The 25,377-nt window shown below is 41.3% G+C and overlaps 2 protein-coding genes across 2 annotated transcripts; both read right to left on the bottom strand.

Annotated features, from left to right (window-relative positions):
- On the bottom strand, nt 1-21,624 carry LOC127638825 (B-cell receptor CD22-like). Its single transcript, XM_052120570.1, has 8 exons — nt 21,594-21,624; nt 19,427-19,687; nt 16,814-17,074; nt 16,396-16,656; nt 5,516-5,809; nt 3,962-4,049; nt 3,812-3,878; nt 1-3,705 (listed from the first exon to the last, which is right to left on the bottom strand). The coding sequence occupies exons 1-8, from the start codon at nt 21,622-21,624 to the stop codon at nt 3,364-3,366; spliced, it is 1,605 nt and encodes a 534-aa protein (XP_051976530.1). The 3' UTR covers nt 1-3,363.
- Nucleotides 19,150-24,427, bottom strand: LOC127639146 (sialic acid-binding Ig-like lectin 13). The gene is made up of 6 exons (XM_052121018.1): nt 24,353-24,427; nt 24,086-24,154; nt 23,519-23,887; nt 22,826-23,154; nt 21,448-21,708; nt 19,150-19,269 (listed from the first exon to the last, which is right to left on the bottom strand). Exons 2-5 carry the CDS (start codon nt 24,129-24,131, stop codon nt 21,685-21,687), a joined length of 768 nt encoding a protein of 255 aa, XP_051976978.1. The 5' UTR covers nt 24,132-24,154; nt 24,353-24,427; the 3' UTR covers nt 19,150-19,269; nt 21,448-21,684.
- Nucleotides 24,428-25,377: the final 950 nt, after the last annotated feature.

The following is a 25,377-nucleotide window of genomic DNA, read 5'->3' as shown; positions in this document are numbered from 1 at the left end:
TTTATAAATGTACGAAAAGGTTCAAAAGCTTTTTTATTGATCTAACCAGGGACAGATTATGACTTGCAAAGGCCCTGGGCCCAATTATCTCCAAGTTGTTGAGTTGGGTGGGGTTTTGTTGTTCATGCTCATAAGTTGTTGTGGTGGTGGTGGGGCGGTTCGTTGGTCATGCCCGAAAGGGTCACCAAACTGATCTAGTGCAGCCTTAAAGCCCGGGGCACCCCTGGGCAGTCAAGGGCCCCTGGGCACTGGCCCCGTTAGCCCGGTCGGTAATCCGGCCCTGGTTCTAACAATAAATAATTTCCATTGAACATAGATTGGATCTGTTAAACACATGGCAGGTGAAATTTTACAAGCGAGTCAGCCATAATGAAAGATACATGGAAGATAAAATGATTAAAAAAAAAGACCAAAAAAATAACTTGACTGAAAAATGTTTACACTTTTGTTTTTGCAGTTCTAAACAACAGAACTCACATTTTACACGGATGTACTGAACATGATAGAACATTACAAATTAATATTATGCATACGTTGGGCAATTCCACAGAAATGAAAACAATATCATTCAAAAGTAAGTTTTAACCAAAGAAAAAATAAATAAATTTAAACTCTATCATGGTGTAATGATAATGCCGTCCAGACCACTAGAGGGCGCCATTTGCTCACACAGCGCTGACTGCAGGACTGAAATGCATACCATATTTTAAAACACAGCCTTTTAAGATTTATTAATCAATGCATATTGTGATTTTAATCTGAATGCAATCAATGCACCCTTAATGGATACCATACCAATGTTTTATAAGTTAAAGAGTTTTGGATGGTTTCCAGCTGTCATGTCTGTAATGCCCATTTGTCCTCATTAATATGAAAACGAGAAAGAATACCAATTTAATATTACACATTCTTAGGAGTGCCAACCCTTGGGCTTAACCCTACATCATTATTTCTGGATTGTGCATTTGAATTCCCAGAGTTTTTACAAGGTGTGTTGATAATGAATTAAATAATAATTATAAATGGTTGTAATTTGGTCAATAACTGTCCAATGATTATCAATATACATCGGGGCATCCCTACCCCAGTTAATACCTAAAAGACCCTTCAGGGCTTTGTGTAATGATGACTCTATATCAATGTAGATCACTTGGGCTTTCGTTCTGCGCCAAAGACTAGAACACAAATCAATCTATATTTAACAAAAGGGAACAGTACGCAGACTGCAGTAAATCCATGTGGTTACTTAGTCAGGAAGTGGTTTGAACTGATGTTAATCTACAAAGATTGTGTCTCTATTGATAGCACTTGTGTACTTTTGTATTTCTTAAATGCTCTGTATTTATTATCAAACTTGTGTAAAATATTTTAAGGATTTCAGAGACAAAAGTTTATATCAACATTAGAGATTTAAATTCATCCACAACCCACAAAAGTTACTAAAGGTTTGTGTCTCTGTTCTTGAAGTTTTGGATATTTGGAAAAGTACATTATTTAATAGACATAATTATCCTCTAAATCCAATTATAAAAAGCAATATACACAAAAGCTACTAGGCAGCACTTTATATAATATTGTACCGCCGTGGCCAAAAGTATTGGCAGTGACATACATTTTGTGTTTCGCAAAGTTTTCTGCTTCAGTTGTTGTGGTGTTGATTCACATTGTTTCTAGATTATTGTGCAGAGTGATCAGATGCATTTTAAATAATTGCAAAAAGCTTAATTGGCCGAAAAAATTAACTACCACAAAAACCCAAATTTCACAGTTTTTTGGTGCTGGCACAAAATGACCAGCCAACATAATTTCACTGATGATATCAGCAGCACCTGGGAAAGTGTGAATGAGTACTAGTCAGGTGAAATCACTCGATCATTCTGATTGGATTATAAGAGCAGACTGATTGCTATAAAAGGAGGGAAGAAGTGCTTCCAATCATTGTGTTCTTGTTCGCAATGATTACCTCAAAAGAAAGATGTGCAGCCATCATCGCTATGCATCAAAATGGCCTTGCATGCAAGTAAATTGCTGCAAAGAATATTGCACCTGAAAGAACCATTTACCGGATCATCAAGAGCTTCAAGGAGAGAGGTTCAACTGCAGTGAAGGAGGCTTCAGGACGTCCCAGAGTGTCCAGCAAGCACCAGGACCGTCTCCTCCTGAGGAGTCAGCTATGGAATCGTGTCACCACCAGTGCAGAGCTCAATATTGGCAGCAGGTTATGGTGTGAGTGCATCTGCATGCACAGTGAAGACTTTTGGACAATGGCCTGGTGTCAAGAAGGGCAGCAAAGAACCCACTTCTCTCCAACTGGACAGCAGAAGACTGGTGCAAAAATATTTTCTCTGATGAAGCCCCCTTCCGACTGTTTGGGACATCTGGAAAATCGATAGTCCGGAGAAGAAAAGGTGAACGCTACCACGAGTCCTGTGTCGTACCAACAGTGAAGCATCCTGAGACCATCCATGTGTGGGGTTGCTTTTCATTGCAGGGAGTGGGCTCGCTCACAATTCTGCCCAAAAACACTGCCATGAATAAAGAATGGTATCAAAACGTCCTGCAAGAGCAACTTCTCCCAACAATCCAGGAGCAATTTGGTGATGATCCATGCATGATGGAGCACCATGTCACAAGGCTAGAGTGATAATGAAGTGGCTCGGAGATCATTACATTGAAATTTTGGATCCTTGGCCAGGCAACTCCTCGGATCTTAATCCCATTGAGGACCTGTGGTCAATCCTCAAAAGGCGAGTGGACAAGCCGAGCACTAATAAGGCAAGAATGAATTGCCATCAGTCAGGATTTGGCCCAGAAGCTGATATCCAGCATGCCAGAGCGAATTGCAGAGTTTATGAAGAACAAGGGTCAACACTGTAAATATTGACTCTTTGCATATATTGAGTGTGACATATACACTCGCGTGAAAGAATTATCTACAAATACTGAAGCAGCAAGCTTTGCAAAACACAAAATTTATGTCACTGCCACTACTTTTGGCCACAGCTGTATCTATGAAGGGGGTACTGGAATACCTTTCTAGCCACATTGAGATGTTTCTGTCTGAAAGAGTAAAACTTAAGAAGCTTACAGTGCTGTTCACACTAGAACTTATCAATAAAATGGTTACACTGATGTCAAGTCAATTTCCAAGTGCTGATCTGGTTGAGAAAAATGCTTTGCACTACCCAAACTCAGGTTTGAACCTCTGACTCTTTCTGCAGATACAATCTCTGGCCACTGATTTCAAGTTAGAAGCATAACATCTAGATTTATGTTGTTGAATTTTTCCATAAAAGTTTGAAAGTTTGGATGAGTGAGTCTGGTCCAGTTTTCTTGACCTGTAGTAACATCTCTGTAAACAACCTAGCGAGGGGTGAAATATCCATACGTTGCATCTTCTGATGACATTGAGGGCACGTCTGTGGTGTTTTCCATCTTGTCTCCTGTGGTTTGATCTTTCTTGGAGTCCATCGCAGATGCTGAGATGTCGTTCTCTCCCTCTGGTGCTCCTGCTGTATGATGTTGGATGACGGCGTATTCAGTCGTCAGAGACGAGAGGCCAATGATCTCTCCTGATGCTGGTTCGGTGTTTGTGAAGTCAATTAAGGAATAATGGAGAGATTCTTGAGTGAACCCTCCACCATTAGGCATCGTGGCTTTATTGGAATAAATAAGCTGCTCCTCTTCTTCGTCATGCACAACAGCCTAATGAGGACCAGAAACAAAGTACAATAAGTTGAACCTTATTACAGCAAAACCCCTGACGTCTTAGAGAATTAATATTGTGTGAATGCAAGTGTGTTTAATTAACTCTTTGAGTCAGAATGAGCCCGATGTTATCTTCTTGTCTGGTCTCTAATGGTTTGCAGTTCTGTCTTCTGGGAAAAAAAGACGTTTCATGTTTTTATGATGGATTCTTATACAGTTACAGTATGTCATTCTACTTGTGCCATGGACTCACCGTTTGTAGAAAAGTCTCATGATCCAAATCATCACCATCACTGATGCACCAATAGCACCTCCAACCAGCAGTGAGGGATAGTGGAAATCTAGAGAGAAACATATGAGAAGCAGTGTTATCAATTAATTTATCCAAATAAGAGGCAGACAAAGGAAACGTTTTCTGCTCAGAGGTTGTTCTTTCAAAACTCAGGACCCTTAGGATCTCAACTATGTTTCATTTAAATGATACTAGATATTTGAGTTCATATAGATATTTTGATTGCAGACTTTGGTATCATGGCAAATCCGAGCAGGTTTTAGAGGTTGACCAATAAATCAGTTTTACAGACCGATTTTATAGTTGTGTTGATACTTGCATTTTGGATCTATCAGTTATTGCAAAAAAGGATGCCGATAGAGACTGTGACTGTGTTTATCTGTGTTCCTCTGTGGCCAAATCCCTTCATCTGGAGATTATATAGGCTACAAAAATGTTCTTGGAGTCTTGGACGGCTCCGCCAGGTGGTGGTACCTTAAGGGCACCTTATCCACCCGGGGAATCGCCGAGTACCCCCTAGTAGCCCCACCATCAAGGGTAGTGAGAGTGGAGGAGCTCAGAGATCATGTCCGGGCAGTAAAAGGTAGCTCCTTCGTGAGCTCCTCATGTACCTCCGGGAAGAAAGGGACTGGGGCAGGGCACAAATGGAAAAAAAATTATTTTATACATAGAGTATTGTAACAGAGCAAAGACACGGTAATTGTGTGTGATTGTAAGAGCGCACATGATCTATTCCCCTTGCACATTTGTGTGAGCTGGAAGAACAGAAATTTCAAAATAAGAGTCCCCATTTTTTCTGGTTATTATTGGTGTTTGGTTGCACAACATACATGCATCTGGGATTTTACTTATTTTGGTTACTTATTAATTTTATTAATATGCCCCTTCACTGAACCATTTGGTTCAGATGAGACATCTCATTTGCAAACAAACTAGAATTTGCGAATTAAATAAATCAGTCATCAGTCAAGAATAAATTGACCAGAGGAATGATTAAAAGTGACATATGACCGCAGATTACAATGACAGAAGGATGTTATTGAAACTCATATTTACTTTTTCGGCTGTTATTGTTGTCTTTTTGGTATAATTTGCTAAATGTTCAACAGATCACAAAATGATAGAAGATTTGTGGGTTATTTGTAGTCAGATTTGTAAACGTGTAGATTTCAATAAATTTAGACTAGTTTTGATTGTGAATGACTCTGTGCTTTTAGTTCAATGACTCATTCAAAACCCATAAAAACACTAATTTGTCGCCACCTATTGGCGTGAAGGTGTAATTTGCAGAAATGTTCACTGAACGAATCTAAACAAATCTTTTTGGTGAACGGTGACTTGAGTCACTGGGATGACTATAAATCCCCACTATGTGAGATTACTTTCTTGAGTTCTCACAAGAAAAATCTGATTTGATCTAATTTCTATCTAGGTGAAACAATTTTTCAATTCTATGAGAATCAGATAAAGCTCTTGCTTTGTGTGGCTTGAAATAGATCAGACAGAGAAACTCACCTGGCTTATCCTGTGGAGTTAGAAGCAGCTGAATCTTATGGCTGGCAGTGCCATGAACATTAGTGCTGACACACAGCAGAGAGGGCGAGTCTTTGAGTAATTGACGGATGGTGAGGACACTCCTTAAACTTGTGTTCTTTACTCGCTCTTCACTGATGGCCGTGTCCGTAGAATTAATGATGGGATGTCCAGACAGATGCCACTGCAGTGTAGGAGACGGATTTCCACAAACCTCACAGACACACACCATTATGTCATTGCGGCTACAGGAGGAGGAGGAGATTTTAGGTGCATCTGAAAGAGAGAATGATAATTAACGTTATGATGATCGTCTAGACTTTAATGCTGAAGTGTGGAATTTCTGTGCCACTAGGAGCACCAAACACAATTGCAAAAATAATGAAGATGGGTGCCAAAATATACACTACACCTGTGGTAAAGTTTCTGACTTAAGGACTAACAAGTAACATTTACTATATAATGACACTGCTTGAGTTTTGTTCTACTTGTAGGTAGTGAGCTGTATTGCCAGTTTTGTGGACGGTAGAATTTTGCTCAGTCTGTAGGTGTGCCAGGTGTTCCCTATCTGTCACTCACTCGACGTTGTGTCGATGTAGTGACACTAGGGGTCGCCCTTGGGAGCCCCAAACACCTCTGAGAAAAGGCCAATGGGAATTAGCGAGTGGAATTTGCATACCACTCCCCCGGACATACAGGTATAAAAAGAGCTGGCTTGCAACCACTCATTCAGATTTTTTCTTTGGAGCTGAGCAGTTGTGGTCTCGTCCCGTATGTTGTCAGGTACGAGCAGGTAAGATGCGGGACATCTGGCTGGGTGTACCACTTACATATAGTGCCTTTCCCCTCCTTAGCCCTGTGGCAGGTGAGTTTGCAGAGAAATTTGCTGCCGGCCCAGTACGTGTGCTGACTTGTCCCTGTACTGGGTGCTCCACATGCGCTGTGGTGTTTCTGTGGTGTTAATCAACAAGCGATGTCCCAAGAATGTTTGAAGAAATCTTGTTTCTTAAACTAAATAACTAGATACCTTCATTCAAACTTCTAATAATTTATCCAAAGAACTGTAAGTTGTTTACGTGAGAAGCTTTCCATATTCCAGCCCCTGTTCATGCCAACATCAAGATTACATTTTAATTCTTTCAAAACGACCACGAAGAAAAGGCCAAGACTAATCAAAGCAGACCAACAGAATAAAGGCGAGGACCAAGGTTACATTTGTATAGGTTTGTCACCTCTGAAGTGTTTGATTTAACTGCATCAAGATAGTCTGGTGATAATAGCTACTTGTGATCTCACAGGTTTCATTGCGGTTTTACGTGGGTTTTATACCGCTGTCTGACATTTCAAAACACTGCTCTGTAACTTGAGCATGTAATTCTGCTACAAGAGACTTCACAAAAGGAGAACCAAATCACCAACACTCTTTCAGTTTTCAATGTGTGAAGCATAGCGAAACTTCTTCATTCGAAAAGTGATGCAAAACAGAGGAACACTGAATGTGAGCTCAATTTGTACATGTTCTAAAGAAACTGTGAGTGCTGCCTATCCAAGCAAAACTCCCCACCACAATGTTATGGTGCTGTAAGTGGTTGCTAAGGCTTTGATTTTGCAGTCGCTATGGTGTCCTGATCATTTTTGGTGCATTGCTATGCAGTAGCTGGGATGTTCTGAGTGATTGCTAGGTGGTAGTTTACTGGTAGGCCATAACTGCTGGGTTAGTCCCCTTGGAGAAAATTGCAGTTAGGAACTTTATTCATGACATGATATTAAATGTTGTCAATTATCAGATAAATTGGGAGTGCAGATTTAATACAGTAGTTGAATAAAGGAAATTACTTTTCTCAGATTTACTCATCTATCGTATTAAAATTGTACATTAATCTCTAGGATGACTTTATTGCTGCTTTAATTGCATAAATATTAAAATCATTTTCTTCATCAGTATTTTTAAAAGTTAAAAAATATATCTTAATATCTTTAAAACAAGATTACATTTCATCGAGAGGCTAGGTTATGTAAGAAAAAAATACAATTGTTAATTGCATTAATTAATTGTGTTAATTAGTTTATGTTATTTCAATAACTTATGACAGCAAATACACATTTTTAGATAAAAAATTTTTTAGTATACAGTATGTTGAAATTAACATTAAGAAAGATTAATAAGTATTGTTCATTGTTAGTTTGTTAACTAGTTTAGTAATGTTAGCAAATTACCTTGTTGTAAAGTTTTATCAAAACAAACTTCAGATTCTTTAAATGTCTTATTCAGTTTTGTTTAGGTCAATTTTTCTTGTTTTAAGTATTAAATATTGTTACAGGAAATATATATATATATATATATAAGTGGAACTACTCATGTCGCTCTTCTGTTTCCCTTGGAGGAATCACTTTTTTTTGTGGTTTTCCTCATTTTTAAGTTACTTTTGTATAAACGTTTTCATTCAAATACAAATACATATAAATGTGAACTTGCAGGAAAGAGATGATTATTCCAACAATGTGATATTCTGAGGGTTGAATGAATATTACATTTATATAGCACATTTCTGAAACACAATACTCAAGCGCTTCATACAGTGAACAGGGGACTCTCCTCAACCACCACCAGTTTGCAGCATCCAAATGGATGATGCAGCAGCCATAGTGGATGGGGATTATTAGCAAGCAATGATTGAGAAGAAATTCCCCAATTGGGGAATTTGGTCAGGACACCAGTGTTACACCTCTACTCTTTATGAGATGTGCCCTGGGATTTTTATTGACCGCAGAGCATCAGGACCTCAGTTTAACGTGTCATCCGAAGGACGATGGCTTTTTACAGTGTAATGGCCGTGTCAATGTACTGGGGCATTGGGACCCACACAGACTGCCAGATGAGCACCCCCTGCTGGCCTGCATAATACCTCTTCCAGAAGCAATCTTAGTTTTACCCAGGAGGTCTCCCATCCAGGTACTGACCAGGCTCAACCCTGCTTAGCTTAGCTTAGGTTGTTTACTGGCCCATGTCTGTGTATAGTCTTTTCTGTACATATGGCTCAATTCCCTCCTTCAATGTAAGTCTATGGGATTTTTGCCCATTTTATCGACCTCTAGTATAAAATTGTAGTATTTTTAAGTCTGATTGTTTATAGCACACCTATCCTCACACTGTAAAATATAATTAGTTGACTTGACTTTGAACCGATTGCCTTCTAAATGTGGCTGTCTAAATTTGCTGGGCGTTATAATTATTCAGTCATCCAGCTACAGGGTTATCAAACAGGAGCCACTCATCACAGATGTTTTGGCCCATTAATCCCATAACTCCTGGTGGTGGGGCAGCAGTCAGGGTCATCTCCATGCCACCCTTGAAGCTGGACACCAGATGCTTTCCACTGCTTTTAGTTCTTGCATCCCCATTAAGACATTCCTTATTTACAGGTCATACCATGCAGCCAGGGTTGGTTAGGTTCAGGCTTTGTTTAGGGTAAGGTTGTCTGTTTTGAGAATCTAATTTTAGTTTATATTTTACACTATTGGCTAGGAGTAGGTTAAAGTTTTAGGTTAGGGTGGCATGTTTTACTCATTAAAACCCCCATCTAACATTCACCTGAAAAACCTTTTTCACTCACTTTTGGTGCCACCTGCTGGACATTTCATGGGGAAACTGCAGCTAAATGTGTAATAAAGCAGGCAATTTCATTTTAGTAAAACATTTTGCCAGGGTCACAATGTTCACGAGACCAGGCTTCTTTTTTAGCTTCCCCTACCATTTCCTTCAGAGACTTCGACACCTGACCACCACAGAGTAAGTAGCAGCCCTCCCACAGATCCTCCATGCAAACTACCTCCTGTATGTAAATCTACAGGAATCAAGAACCCGTTCAATTACAAATTCTGATCCCACAGTTGTGGACCCCTCAATAGGGGACCAAAATGTAATTATAATGACAGACACCACCATTTGGTAAGCATATTGAATTATCTGGGTTTATAAGGAAAATGGGCAAAAGGTTGGAGGAGTCTGTAGGTAGACTTCCCACACGATCGCTGTGTGTAGTTTTCGTTGCCAGGTAAATATTTCTATAAATTGTGATCGTGAGACCTGCGTAAAAGTTTTACAAAGTGGTGACTAAAGTGGTGACCCCGACGTGATCTCGCAACCACAGGCGAGTGATGTCTTTTGAAGGGCCACATTCAGTTCCAACTATACACAGGACCTGAGGTTTGATCTTCTCTATCTTCATCTGCTGTGGTAAATCTATTCTTTTTTAAGGGATTAGAAGTGTTGAGGGAAAGCACAGACGCACCCCATATAGACACATTTTGTAGAACAGGTCGGAATACCCACTGTTAGACCGGAGACCGAAAATATCCGGTGGGGCCAAAGATATTAGACAAAACCATATGTACATCAGGGAAATGATAGCGGCAGGATACGAGAAAATAAATCTATTGATCTGCAAATTACTGATCACTTTGTTCACACAAATGACGAGAGATCAGACTTAAACTGGAGAAAACATCATCCAAAGTTTTATTCTGGTATTCAAGGGAGGTTTGCAACTGAATCTTTAATTATAAAATCAATGAACACCGTCGCTATTGTTTATGTTCTTTGCTGCAATGAACTTGTGTCACAATAAACACTTAGATTAGAGGTTGTAAATGCATTGGGCATTCCAGACTTTTCGTCTTGTATAAATTAGAAATAACTGTAATCATGTTTCTCTTGAAATAGTTCATCAGTTTCAAGCTGAATGTGTTAGTATGTCGGATATCTCTGATATGACACACTGTGCTATTTACCATATAGCTGCAGTTACACCATACTGAGTACAAAAATCCATGTGACTACCAGTCATTTTACACAATTAGTATTAACCTTCAGTAACTTTAAGAAGACTGAAGAACTTCATTAGGCCTTTAAAACTTAAGAACACTCTTTGCAACTTGCATCGCCTCTGAATCTGCCCGGCCCCCTTTTCATATTCAAATATAGTCGCATGAGAATACACCTAGTGGCATCTTAACTCAAGAAAATGAGATAATTGCATTCAATTTCAAATTGTAATCGCAAAACCTCTGCACCTCGAGCAGAAATTTGACCCATGTAAATATGTACCTGCAGTCATTGGGTGTTTACAGCAGCACGTGTTACTGTATACACAATGCACATGCTCATGCATCTGATACAAGAGCCAAATCAACGGCATGTATTCTCAAAAGAGCAGCGAGATGACACATATCTCATTCCAGAAAACCTCCAAAGACCAGTAATAAAATTAATTTAAATTATACTATTTTAATATAATATAGTTGTATTATAATCACATTATAATATGCATTATATTATAATGAACAAGCATGGCCAAAGACGGGGAAAGGTTATGCATGGCATTGCAGATGTATTCTAGACATGTATATTTGTAATGACAATGCCAACCGAACAACCTTACCGTCCCTGATTACATTTCATTGGTTCTCGTATCAGTGCCAAGAGGGAGGGTATACGGTCATTTTTGCTGTGCATCAATGCTGTAAAAACAGTGGGACATGATAATGTACCAAATCATCTCTTGCTGAGAAGCACCAATTTAACTTCAATCTGATCGGGGCCATTCTACTGTTTAGACAATGAAAGATGAGTGTGTAAAATTCTAAACATCAGGCAGAAATTTCACAGCCCTGACAGACCACAGAGATCATAGATCATAGATGATCAAACGTGTGAATAGCACCCTTAAAAAATGCTAAGTGAGACAACACACCACGAGAAGAGATTAACTGATACTTTGACCACAGAGCTGTGTTGAGAGCAATAAAACTTAAATAAAGCTCAGAAAGTTCCCCAGCAGAACTGGAGTCTATATTGCTCACAACAGCAGACTGTGCAGACTCAACTGCAAGAACAGCTTAAGGTGCTACACACTTCAAACTGCACTAAAATATCAGCAGTAATTCAGATCTCACCAAAGATGCTCAGTCTAATTTGATCTCTGAAATAACATTTCAGACATTGTAATGGTAATGCTTCTTCCCCCTGATGACACAAACCATACAGTGAGAGACTCAAACTGTCTGTAACAGTTTGGCTTTGACCATCAGAGGAAAATAAAGTACCACATGTCTAAATGCAAATGAATTAAAGGTTCAACATTAACTGTTTTCTCTCTCTGTAGTTGTTCATATTTCAGGTTGCAATATCGTGAGGGACAGATGCAAAAGAATTCTGATCCCCCTGCTTCAAGCCAGGACAACCATTTGGCCATGCTGGAGATGGGTGCGAAAGCAAATCTAATGGGCCATTCACACCTAACAGCTCTACAAAAACATAAATAGCTGTATGGCCTCCCTGTTTAGCATCAGAACCAAAATTGTGCAACACCAATTGCTCTAGATCAGGTTCCACCCATCTCCTAAACATACAGAGCACACACTTTTATCATTACACATCATGGGACAAAATAATGACCTATATTCTGACAATATTAATCCGCTGAAGATCTGGCCTGCCTCTCACACATAGGATATTAAAAACCTGTTTCCATAAAACAGTCACTATTTACAACTTCCCTTTTATATACTGTAATATATATGGGACATGTGCATGGCTACAGTCACACATTGATGATTTAATTACTAATTGCAAGCAAACTTGTCACCCAAATCTCAACATTTCCACCTACATATAAATCAAACCAATTGATTGTTGTTGGCATTTTTACATGGGCATTTAAGAAGCTGTTCAGGTGTTTATGCATTACCAGTGAGAACTCCTTCTCCTAATTGAGGTCTGCCCAGATGACCACCACTGGAGGTGGCAGAGAATTCTTCTAAGAGTCAGATCATCATTAAAGGGAAGGTGCAACCAGAAGCAGATGTTTCTCCATGATGGAATGACATGTCCACTGAACAAGCCACAAAAGCCTTGATGGACTCCATGAACTGAACACATGTGCTAACCTCAACCAGACACAGTGTTGCGACTTCAGATGCCTCATCAGATCCATACGGACATCAACCGACATGGCACTTGCTCTCAGCCCCTTACAGCTGCCCACCTTACAAAGACTGAAGTGACATCAAAGGAAACCCTGTGAGTGGCCCATGGTGCCAAACGGGGAAAACTGTAAGGCTGGTGCCAGCAAGTCTGGACTACCCCTCGAGAAAACAAAAGGCTCTCATGAGAATTAACATTTGAAATCTCTCTTGCATATGTAACAGCAACATCCGAGACGCAGACGCAGCACACAGTGCAGCTCACACCTCACTTCTACAGTCTCATCATCTCCCCCTTCTCTTCCTCACTTAAAGCTCACTAAATCCTATGGAATGTTAAGTGTGTACAAAAAGTAACTATACATGTTTGGTATCATTTAAAGTCTCTCAGTGTGGCCTGGTAAACTGGTCTCATTCTCCCAGCCATAATGAAAAGCTAAAAGAAGTTATAAAATATGAGAAATGTGGTGTGCCCCTTAAAGGTGTGTGCCCTCCTCCATACAAACTACCTCCTGTATGTAAATCTACAGGAATCAAGAACCCATTCAATTACAAATTCTGATCTCACAGTTGTGAACCCCTCAATAAGGGACCTTCACCCGTATTATTGGAGACCGCCATTGGACCGATAAACGGGCTTACATAGCTGACCCAAATTAAAACACTACTTCAAGCCACAAGGCCTTGTGTGGCACCTCCCTTTTTGAACATATTCATTTGACTCAAGTAAAGCGGACTAGAGAAGAACTTGTGTCATTAATATTACCTAATGTGGTCCGCACAAATAGTAAACTTAACAATTTAAGTAAAGTTAACTAGTATATGTGATTAAAGTGGTAAGGTTTTTACCTTTATTTAAATCAAGTCATGGCACGTGGTATGAGGAAAATTATGACTGGGCACTGTGTCCGTCATAGAGCACATTGTATTCTCCCAAATACTGTTCTAAATACTGTAATCAGGGCCGTAGCAGATCATTCTGGGCCCCCTGACTCTATATTGATCTGGGCCCCTTTCACATTAAAAAATACAGTCTAAAGGGGGGCCTGGGTAGCTAAGCGTGTGTTGACGCTGACTACCACCCCTGGATTTGTGAGTTCGAATCAAGGGTGTGCTGAGTGACTCCAGCCATGTATCCTCTGCAACCAAATTGGCCTGGTTGCTAGGAAGGGTAGAGTCACATGGGGTAACCTCCTTATGGTCACTATAATGTAGTTCTCACTCTCGGTGGGGCACGTGGTGTGTTGCCACGGAAAATAGAGTGAGCCTCCACATTCGCTATGTCTCCGCGCTAAACAAGCCACGTGTTAAGATATGCGGATTGATGGTCTCAGGCATGGTGGCAAACGAGATTCTTCCTCCACCACCTGGATTGAGGCGAGTCACTATGCCACCACAAGGACTTAGAGCGCATTGGGAATTGGGCATTCCAAATTGGGGAGAAAAGGGGAGAAAATCCCAAAAAATTATAAAACAGGTCTAAAAATGTTGTGTGCCCCCCTGGACCTGTGAGCCCCTAAAATCATTACCGCCTTTCACCTCATTAGCTATGGCCCTGACTGTAATCCTAGCAATATGGAGCCTATAAGGCAGAATACCCTGCCAGGAACAATCTGAGGCACCTTACTCTCATCGCGAGAAAAAATCTGGGCCATGTGGACTGTGCTGATGATGAAATTGCATCACGCATACGGTGCGCGTAGTGATAAGCAACGTAGACATCTGAAGTAAGCCTTTAATGGTGAATTTGCAAAAAAACACTACCAACTACAACAAAACCATCACAATAGTCATTAGAGCCAAAGCTAAATTAAGTGTTAACAGTTATATTTATATTATCCCGATAAGTCCCCCATTGTTATTCTGAACCTGCTAGTGAGATGCAAGCTTTAATATACTGCAAAAAGAATCATTTTAGACCCAGTTGTTGACTGCACTGCTTGTGGAGACGTTGCAGAAATAGAAACCATTCCAAAAATAGAAAGCCCTGTCACTATCGCACAGCTGGTTAGTACAAAAACTCTGATTAACATTGAAAATATACCTTTTATCGTGTGTTGCGACATCACGTCTGGTTAGGACATGGTGATAAGCCTAAGTAAATTAAATTAATTACTTAATTTGAGATAGCAATTTTAAATGAATTATTAATACATTTATTTGAACTGTCTTGGGACTGACCTTCCTCTTGTGGATTACTTTGCTCGCTTTTGGGGTATTGCGAGCCGATTTAACTATGGTGATCCACACTTAAAATAAAAAAATTTTTTATTGGCTTGCATTACCACCGCAATGTAGACTTTTCTCCCAGAGATGGAAGAACTCACATGGAGGGAATATATCAACATCACTTTGAAGAGTTTTTCCCTTCATGTAAGGATATACCCAGTGCTCCTACCCTGCCAGTTCTCTCAGCCATGAAAACTACGCTGCCACCTTCTCTACGAGCCACAGAGCTTACCTCCCTAATTTCAGCACTGTCTTCCAAGGTGGATGATCCCCCACTGATGTCGGTGCGTTTATCCATGAAGGCTATTCCTCTCAGGTTATGGCCAATGACCATGCCTGCCATGGCCAATGAGCCTGTTCTTCTAGCCTCGCCTGTCTCACAGCCAGCGTTGCTAGCCTCGTCTGTCCCAGAGTACGCGTTCATGCCCGCCTCTGACCTAGTGAACTTTTTTGGAGGGGCCACCATGGCTCCACCCCTCGAGCCTCCCATGGCTCTGCCGTCCTTCATCGAGCCTCCCACGGCTCTGACTTCTGAGTCTCCCACAGCTGTGCTCACAGCCGTTCAGGAAGAAAAGGGTTCATACTCCCCAGGCACTGCCCATGCTCATGACCAGGGAGGCCGTTCCCCTGTTGCTGCTAGCGCTACTGACTATGGTGACTCCACCCTCCGAGTCTTCCATGACTCTGCCCACATCATCTTCCATGACTCCGTCCACTCTCCCAGAGACTTCTCCTCCAGCGGGTCTGTCCACTCTCCCAGAAACTCTTCTTCCAGTGGTTCCATCCGCTCTCCCAGAGACTGCTCCTCCAGCAGTTCTGTCCACTCTCCCAGAGACGACTACTCCAGCAGTTTCATCTGCTCTCCCAGAGACGACTCCTCCTGTGGTTCCATCTGCTCTCCCTGAGACGACTCCTCCAGGCGTTCAATCACTCTCCCAGAGACTCCTCTTACAGTGGATCTGCCTCCCAGGCCTCCTGACCCAGTTCTGGCCTTCTGTCTGCCTCCCAGGTCTCCTGACCCAATCCTAGCCCTGTGTCTGCCTCCCAGGCCTCCTGTCCCAGTCCTGTCCCTATGTCTGCCTCCCAGGCCTCCTGGCCCAGTCCCTGCCCTGTGGCCACCTCACAGGCAACCTTGCCCAATCCCTGCCCTTGACCTGTCGACCCATCGTTGACCCATCAGCTCCACTGTGGCTCCATGGCTCCATCCTGGTCCATTATTCTTTCGGCTTCACTGGGGTCACTTGTCCCTTCGAATTGGTCTGTCGACCCCAACATGGACTTCCGGGCCCTTGGCTGTGCCCAGGCCCTCCATGCTCTGTCACGAATTCCATGTTTGTGCCTACATTTTATATTGAAGTTCTTGTTGTTTAGTTCCACTTTCCTGTTTCCTGTGTTAGTTTTGTAGGACATTTTATGATTGGTGTGCCCTGATTGTTTCCAAGGTGTTCCTCGTTCCCTTGTTTTCGCTTGTTTTTTTAAGCCCTTGTTTCCCCTGGTTTCTTTGTCAGTCTTTGCATGTGTTCCGTTATGTTCTATGCATTGTTCCCAGTGTGTGTTTCTTTATGTTCTGAGTTACTTTGTTTACCTCATTGTTTGATCTAAAGCTGCATTTAGATCTTTAATCCTCACCTGCCTCGTTGCATACTTACACTGAATATCCAGCAGTACTGACGAGTTTTGGGTGCCGTGTTGATTCTGAGCTGTACAGTAGTATCGACCACTGTGTGTCGGGTTGGTTTTGTTGATGGTGAGATTTTGTCCAGTCTGTTCCAGTTGTTCTTCAGTGTCTCTGTACCAGCTATATTTGAACACTGGTGGATTTGCATCACTGCTGCAGGTCAGAGTCACTGAACGGCCCTCCATCATAGAAGAAGACTGGTTTACAGTCACTGATGTGTTTTTAGGGGCATCTAATGGAAAATAATTCAGGTCGTCAGAATATTCACTACCTGAGGTTGTATTTTATTGCAGTGAGACAGTATTATTCTGAGAAATTAGTTTCAGATCTCACTTGAGTCGAAGGTGCCCATGATGTGAGTAAAAGTGAAGTAAACTCTGAATACTTACACTGAATATCCAGCAGTACTGACGAGTTTTTGGAGCCGTATTGATTCTGAGCTGTACAGTAGTATCGACCACTGTGTGTCAGGTTGGTTTTATTGATGGTGAGATTTTGTCCAGTCTGTTCCAGTTGTTCTTCAGTGTCTCTGTACCAGCTATAGTTGAACACTGGTGGATTTCCATCACTGTTACAGGTCAGAGTCACTGAACGGCCCTCCAACACAGAACCAGATGGATTTACAGTCACTGATGTGTTTTTAGGGGCATCTAAAGGAAAATAATTCAGATCGTCAGAATATTCACTACCTGAGGTTGTATTATATTGCAGTGAGACAGTATTATTCTGAGAAATTAGTTTCAGATCTCACTTGAGTCGAAGGTGCCCATGATGTGAGTAAAAGTGAAGTAAACTCTGAATACTCACACTGAATATCCAGCAGTACAGACGAGTTTTGGGTGCCGTATTGATTCTGAGCTGTACAGTAGTATCGACCACTGTGTGTCAGGTTGGTTTTGTTGATGGTGAGATTTTGTCCAGTCTGTTCCAGTTGTTCTTCAGTGTCTCTGTACCAGCTATAGTTGAACACTGGTGGATTTCCATCACTGCTGCAGGTCAGAGTCACTGAACGGCCCTCCAACACAGAACCAGATGGATTTACAGTCACTGATGTGATTTTAGGGGCATCTGAGGGAGAAAAACGAATTCAGTCTGCAATATAATTTGAAGTAATTTGATTTGTACTTTGGATTCCAGAAGGAAATGACAGTGCTGGCAAGAGAGTAGAAAAATTGTGTTAAAGTTTAGGTAAGTTTAGGTTTTGGCATTTGTTTTTGTGTAACTGCGACACTCAAAGCGCATTATTATATGTCAATGGGGGATTTGACAAAAATAAATAGCACACCTAATGCTTAAAACTACTTAGAAAACATTCATCCATTCATCCATCCATCCATCTTCAACCGCTTATCCAAAGTCGGGTCAAGGGGGCAGAAGCTCCAGCAGGGGCCCCAAACTTCCCTATCCCGAGCCACATTAACCAGCTCTGACTGGGGGACCCTGAGGCGTTCCCAGGCCAGTGTGGAGATGCAATCTCTCCACCTAGTCCTGGGTCTTCCAGAGTGGTGGTGGTGTAGTGGTCTAAGCACATAACTGGTAATCTGGCAATCAGTAGGACACTGGTTCGAGCCCCACAGCCACCACCATTGTGTCCTTGAGCAAGGCACTTAACTCCAGGTTGCTCCAGGGGGATTGTCCCTGTAATAAGTCCCTGTAATAAGGGCTCTGTAAGTTGCTTTGGATAAAAGCGTCTTCCAAATGCATAAATGTAAATGTAAAATGTAAATGTCTTCCCCGAGGCCTCCTCCCAGCTGGATGTGCCTGAAACATCTCCCTAGGGAGGCGCCCCGGGGGCATCCTTACCAGATACCCAAACCAACTCAACTGGCTATTTTCGACGCAAAGGGGCAGCGTCTCTACTCCAAGCTCTTCATGGATGACTGAGCTCCTCACCTTATCTCTAAGGGAGAAGCCTGCCACCCTTCTGAGGAAACCCATTTCGGCCACTTTTACTCGCAACCTAGTTCTTTCCGTCATGACCCAGCCTTCATGACCATAGGAGAGGGTAGGAACGAAAATTGACCGGTAGATCGAGAGCTTTGCCTTCCGGCTCAGCTCTCTTTTCGTGACAATGGTACGATAGAGCGAGTGCAATGCTGCCCCGATTCTCCGGCCAACCTCCTGCTCCATTGTCCCCTCACTCGTGAACAAGACCCCGAGGTACTTGAACTCCTTCACTTGGGGCAATACCTCCTTCCCTACCCGGAGTACAAACTCCATCGGATTCCTGCTGAGAACCATAGTTTGAATAAAGTTTACACATTAAGTAGTTCGGGGTGAATTTATATTGAAATTATTGTTGCTTAGTTTCACGTTCCTGTTTCCTGTGTTAGTTTTGAGGACATTTTATAATTGGTGTGCCTTGATTGTTTTCAAGGTGTTCCTTGTTCCCTTGTTTTCCCTTGTTTTTTTAAGCCCTTGTTTCTCCTGGTTTCTTTGTCAGTCTTTGCATGTGTTCCGTTATGTTCTATGCATTGTTCCCACTGTGTGTTTCTTTATGTTCTGAGTTACTTTGTTTACCTCATTGTTTGATTGAAAGCTGCATTTAGATCTTTAATCCTCACCTGCCTCGTTGCATACTTACACTGAATATCCAGCTGTACTGACGAGTTTTGGGTGCCGTGTTGATTCTGAGCTGTACAGTAGTATCGACCACTGTGTGTCGGGTTGGTTTTGTTGATGGTGAGATTTTGTCCAGTCTGTTCCAGTTGTACTTCAGTGTCTCTGTACCAGCTATAGTTGAACACTGGTGGATTTCCATCACTGTTACAGGTCAGAGTCACTGAACGGCCCTCCAACACAGAACCAGATGGATTTACAGTCACTGATGTGTTTTTAGGGGCATCTAAAGGAAAATATTTCAGATCGTCAGAATATTCACTACCTGAGGTTGTATAATATTGCAGTGAGACAGTATTATTCTGAGAAATTAGTTTCAGATCTCACTTGAGTCGAAGGTGCCCATGATGTCAGTAAAAGTGAAGTAAACTCTGAATACTTACACTGAATATCCAGCAGTACAGATGAGTTTTGGGTGCCGTATTGATTCTGAGCTGTACAGTAGTATCGACCACTGTGTGACGGGTTGGTTTTGTTGATGGTGAGATTTTGTCCAGTCTGTTCCAGTTGTTCTTCAGTGTCTCTGTACCAGCTATAGTTGAACACTGGTGGATTTGCATCACTGCTGCAGGTCAGAGTCACTGAACGGCCCTCCAACACAGAACCAGATGGATTTACAGTCACTGATGTGCTTTTAGGGGCATCTGAGGGAGAAAAACTAATTCAGTCTGCAATATTATTTGAATTAATTTGATTTGTACTTTGTATTCCTGAAGGAAATGACAGTGCTGGCAAGAGAGTAGAAAAATAGAGTTATAGTTTAGGTAAGTTTAGGTTTTGGCCTTTGTTTTTGTGTAACTGCTACACTCAAAGTGCATTATTATATGTCAATGGGGAATTTGACAAAAATAAATAGCACACCTAATGCTTTAAACTATTTAGAAAACATCCATCCATCCATCCATCTTCAACCGCTTATCCAAAGTCGGGTCAAGGGGGCAGAAAATCCAGCAGGGGGCCCCAAACTTCCCTATCCCGAGCCACATTAACCAGCTCTGACTAGGGGACCCCGAGGTGTTCCCAGGCCAGTGTGGAGATGTAATCTCTCCACCTAGTCCTGGGTCTTCCCCGAGGCCTCCTCCCAGCTGGATTTGCCTGAAACACCTCCCTAGGGAGGCGCCCCGGGGGCATCCTTACCAGATGCCCAAACCAACTCAACTGGCTCTTTTCAACGCAAAGGAGCAGCGTCTCTACTCCAAGCTCCTCATGGATGACTGAACTCACCCTATCTCTAAGGGAGAAGCCCACCACCCTTCTGAGGAAACCCATTTTGGCCACTTGTACTCGCAACCTAGTTCTTTCCGTCATGGCCCAGCCTTCATGACCATAGGTGAGGGTAGGAACGAAAATTGACCGATAGATCGAGAGCTTTGCCTTCCGGCTCAGCTCTCTTTTCATGACAATGGTGCGATAAAGCGAGTGCAATACCGCCCCCACTGCCCCGATTCTCCGGCCAACCTCCTGCTCCATTGTCCCCTCACTTGTGAACAAGACCCCGAGGTACTTGAACTCCTACACTTGGGGCAATTCCTCCTTCTCTACCCGGAGTACAAACTCCATCGGTTTCCTGCTGAGAACCATAGTTTGAATAAAGTTTACACATTAAGTAGTTCGGGGTGAATTTATATTGAAATTATTGTTGATTAGTTCCACTTTCCTGTTTCCTGTGTTAGTTTTGAGGACATTTTATGATTGGTGTGCTCTGATTGTTTCCAAGGTGTTCCTCGTTCCCTTGTTTTCCCTTGTTTTTTTAAGCCCTTGTTTCTCCTGGTTTCTTTGTCAGTCTTTGCATGTGTTCCGTTATGTTCTATGCATTGTTCCCAGTGTGTGTTTCTTTATGTTCTGAGTTACTTTGTTTACCTCATTGTTTGATTAAAAGCTGCATTTAGATCTTTCATTCTCACTTGCCTTTTATTTATTTATAAAGCACTAAATATACACAGCAGTTGACTGACTGTGCTGTACAAGTGACGAAGTATAAATCAAAGCATGCACAATACAGTAACAGACCACTATAAACACTAGGTTAGGGTTTGTAAAAGTTGATGAGTGAAATGCAAGAGTTAACAGATATGCCTGTAGCTTAGTTCTTCAGTGTCATGTACAGACGCTATAGACTTGAACAGCTAAGGTAGACTATTCCATCACTGCTGCAGGTCACGAGTCACTGAACGATCACCTCCAACACATCAATCTCAGATCTGGGATATGACAGTCACTAATGCTGTTCTAGAGGCATCTAAAGGACACTAATTCAGACTTGTTAGCATATTACAAGATCTGAGGTAGATAGGATGGTGCAGTGAGACCAGTCTTATTCTTAGAAACTAGCTGCAGAATCTCACTAAATTCAACGTGCCTATGATGTAGATCTTAAAGTTCAGCTAACCTCGTGCATACTTACACTGAATATCCAGAAGTACAGACGAGTTTTGGGTGCCGTATTGATTCTGAGCTTTACAGTAGTATCGACCACTGTGTGTCGGGTTGGTTTTGTTGATGGTGAGAATTTGTCCAGTCTGTTCCAGTTGTTCTTCAGTGTCTCTGTACCAGCTATAGTTGAACACTGGTGGATTTCCATCACTGTTGCAGGTCAGAGTCACTGAACGGCCCTCCAACACAGAACCAGATGGATTTACAGTCACTGATGTGTTTTTAGGGGCATCTGAGGGAGAAAAACGAATTCAGTCTGCAATATATTTTGAAGTAATTTGATTTGTACTTTGTATTCCTGAAGGAAATGACAGTGCTGGCAAGATAGTAGAAAAATAGTGTTAAAGTTTAGGTAAGTTTAGGTTTTGGCCTTTGTTTTTGTGTAACTGCGACACTCAAAGCGCATTATTATATGTCAATGGGGGATTTGACAAAAATAAATAGCACACCTAATGCTTAAAACTATTTAGAAAACATTCATCCATCCATCCATCTTCAACCGCTTATCCAAAGTCGGGTCAAGGGGGCAGAAGCTCCAGCAGGGGGCCCCAAACTTCCCTATCCCGAGCCACATTAACCAGCTCTGACTGGGGGACCCTGAGGCGTTCCCAGGCCAGTGTGGAGATGTAATCTCTCCACCTAGTCCTGGGTCTTCCCCGAGGCCTCCTCCCAGCTGGATGTGCCTGAAACACCTCCCTAGGGAGGTGCCCCGGGGGCACCTTAACAGATTCCCAAACCACCTCAACTGACTTCTTTTGACACAAAGGGGCAGCGGCTCTACTCCGAGCTCCTCACGGATGACTGAGCTCCTCACCCTATCTCTAAGGGAGAAACCCGCCACCCTTCTGAGGAAACCCATTTCGACCACTTGTACTGCGACCTAGTTCTTTCCATCATGACCCAGCCTTCATGACCATAGGTGAGGTAGGAACGAAAATTGACCGGTAGATTGAGAGCTTTGCCTTCCGGCTCAGCTCTCTTTTCGTGACAATGGTACGATAGAGCGAGTACAATACCGCCACCGCTGCCCCGATTCTCCGGCCAACCTCCCGCTCCATTGTCCCCTCACTCGTGAACAAGACCCTGAGGTACTTGAACTCCTTCACTTGGGGCAATACCTCCTTCCCTACCCGGAGTACAAACTCCATCGGATTCCTGCTGAGAACCGTAGTTTGAATAAAATTTACAAATTAAGTATTTCGGGCTGAATTAATTATCCCTGTACTTTATTTTGGTCAAATATCCCACTGACACATTGTTAGAACGTTTACTGTTTAATAGAGCTCGAGAACAAAACCAAACCAGAATATCTCAGGAATATCAGTACAGAGCAAATATTCCTGTCTTACACTGAACATGTAGTGTATGGACGCCTGTTCTGTTTTTATCTGGTTCTTCAGCTGGTATTTTATAGTGCAGGTGAAAGTGACTCCATGATGAAGATGAGTTATTTTGAAGTTCAGATCAGAGATGAGTTTCGTTTGGTCGTGATGTTGATGGTCATTGAGGATGAGGATGGTGTTAGAGGAGGAGCTCCATGTGAGAGTTGGTGGATTAAAGGGGCAGTAGATTTTAGCAGAGCAGCGCAGACTCGCAGAACTGTCCTCCATCACCACCTGATGAACTTTGACCTTCATCTGATCATCATACAACTGCACTTTGGGTTTAGATGGAGACTCTGAAACAGAGATGGAGTCAAATATGACAAGGTTGTTACAAGATTGCTTGTACGATGATTGTTATTAATATTCTGTATATATGGATAATTAAATCCAACTCCGAAAATTGTATTACTAGTATATATTATTCAATTCTTTTCATACGTGTCTATTCAAACTATAGAAATGTATTAGAACATTACAACTTTTTTCAACTGTTTTATTTGCTGTTCATAAAGTCCCCGAACATGATTCAGAGCTCAACTTTGATGGTTAAATTAAATCTGTATTATTTTAATTGATTCATCAATGAATTATGAGTTGGATGTCAGTGCACTTTAGATACTGTTTAATTACATTCAGAGATCAAAATATAAAACTCACCTACAACATCAATTTTGACTCCGGGATGGCTGTGTGTGGAGCCATTTTTATAGCTATAACTCAGATTTTCGCTTTCAATTCTGAAGTAATATTCACCGCTGTCAGGCTTTCTGACATTATCAATGCGGGTGGTGCAGTTTTTCTCTGTGGGTTTGCCAAATATTTCTCCTTTGTGCGTTCCTGAGTTGGGAGACTGGGATATAAACACTTCAGAATCTGAACTTCCATGTTTTAACCATTTTCGTGTTACACTCTCAGTGAGGACATGTTTATCCTCGTTTATATCAAAGGTGCAGGGTATGAAAACACAGGATCCTTCTAGAGCTTCTATCGTCGCTGGCAGAGAGATTTTGAAGACACATAAAACATCTACAAAACACAAAACACAAACACATGAATTAACACATGAACTAACGGCTTACTGAGTTCACATCCGGAATGATCATTCAGAAGTAATGTTAATAGATCAAAAGTTAATATCTGAAACTGCTTTTGTGTCTGTATCTGCTTTCAAACAATGAATTCAGCTTATTGAAAAGATGAATAACTAATAAGTACTGACACAACCTTGTATCAGACATCCAATGAGGATGAACTTCACAGCTGTTTCCATTCTTTACTGTGTGTCGGGTCAACCTTAGAGTAGAATACAGAACATTTACAAGTGAACATACTAATAGGTAAAAGATTTCCAAAACAAAGTTACAAGCGCAAATGACAAAGCTTCATTATTTCCTTTTGTCTGCAAGTTGTGGAGGAATTTAAACGTGTGACTATATTAAATGTGCAGAAGTTAATGCAGGTCTGACAGTACAGACATATAAAATGACTTACCAGAAAATACTGTTGAAAAACACTTGAAGAATGAGCCCTCTTCTGTTACACCGATGATGTTGGACTGGATAGACGGAGCAGAGTGTCTGAAAATAACAATCGTCTTTACTGATGTTATATCTAATACAACTTCCTCTTTTATTCAGAAATGGCAGAACTCAGAAATAGTCAAAGCCGGAGTGTGAAATCGATTCAGAAATATTGATTATTTAACACATTCAAGCAAGTTTTTAATCAGTTTTTAATGAGTGCATTCATTGTTTGTGAACACGATTACTCATTTTCATTGTTTAAATATATTGTTTTGACCTGTTAAAAACGTCATAATTAAAAATCTTTATATTCAGAAATTAGCATTTAAAGCACAACAGTACTTTCATTTATACATGATAAATATCCCCAAACATTTCAACATTTAAGATATGAATAATCGAGATATACAATACGAGAATACATTATTCAGGAGTAACAGATACATTTGTGTATTATTTCTTTTCAGCATTTATTTTGAGATTATAGTGTTTATATTGTGTATTGCTGCATTAATGTTCATGTTCTGTTTTCTAGAACTTTAGTTTTACAGTTTCTCTCTCATTGACTAAATAAGGAAGGTGAGAATTTTGAACTAAAAACAGATATTTTCTAACCGAAGCAGAACAGACCACAGTAAAACACTGCAGACTGTTTCCTGTGGTGTTGTCTGTCACTAGAGTCAGCATTAAAGATATGCACGCTTGCATTATATGAACCGTACGGCTCTTGCATGCTTTAAATGATCAACTGATTAATCATCAATCTATGAAATGACACTTTATTGAAATAATCAGCTCACAATAACACTCTTTTGTGTGTGCATAGAATCTACGTCCCGCCAGAATCTACGCCCCTGGATATGACTATTGACATATATTAAATTAGAGATGCGGTTTATGTGAGGTCAATGATCACAATAGTCAGAGTTGATGTTCTTTTGCAGTGTTTTTAGTGCTACTTGTTGTTAAGCACTTTATTAACTGTTAATTGTT

Source organism: Xyrauchen texanus, chromosome 47 (genome assembly GCF_025860055.1).
Source record: "Xyrauchen texanus isolate HMW12.3.18 chromosome 47, RBS_HiC_50CHRs, whole genome shotgun sequence".
Classification (NCBI taxonomy): Eukaryota; Metazoa; Chordata; class Actinopteri; order Cypriniformes; family Catostomidae; genus Xyrauchen; species Xyrauchen texanus.
This window is presented reverse-complemented; position numbering and strand designations above follow the sequence as displayed.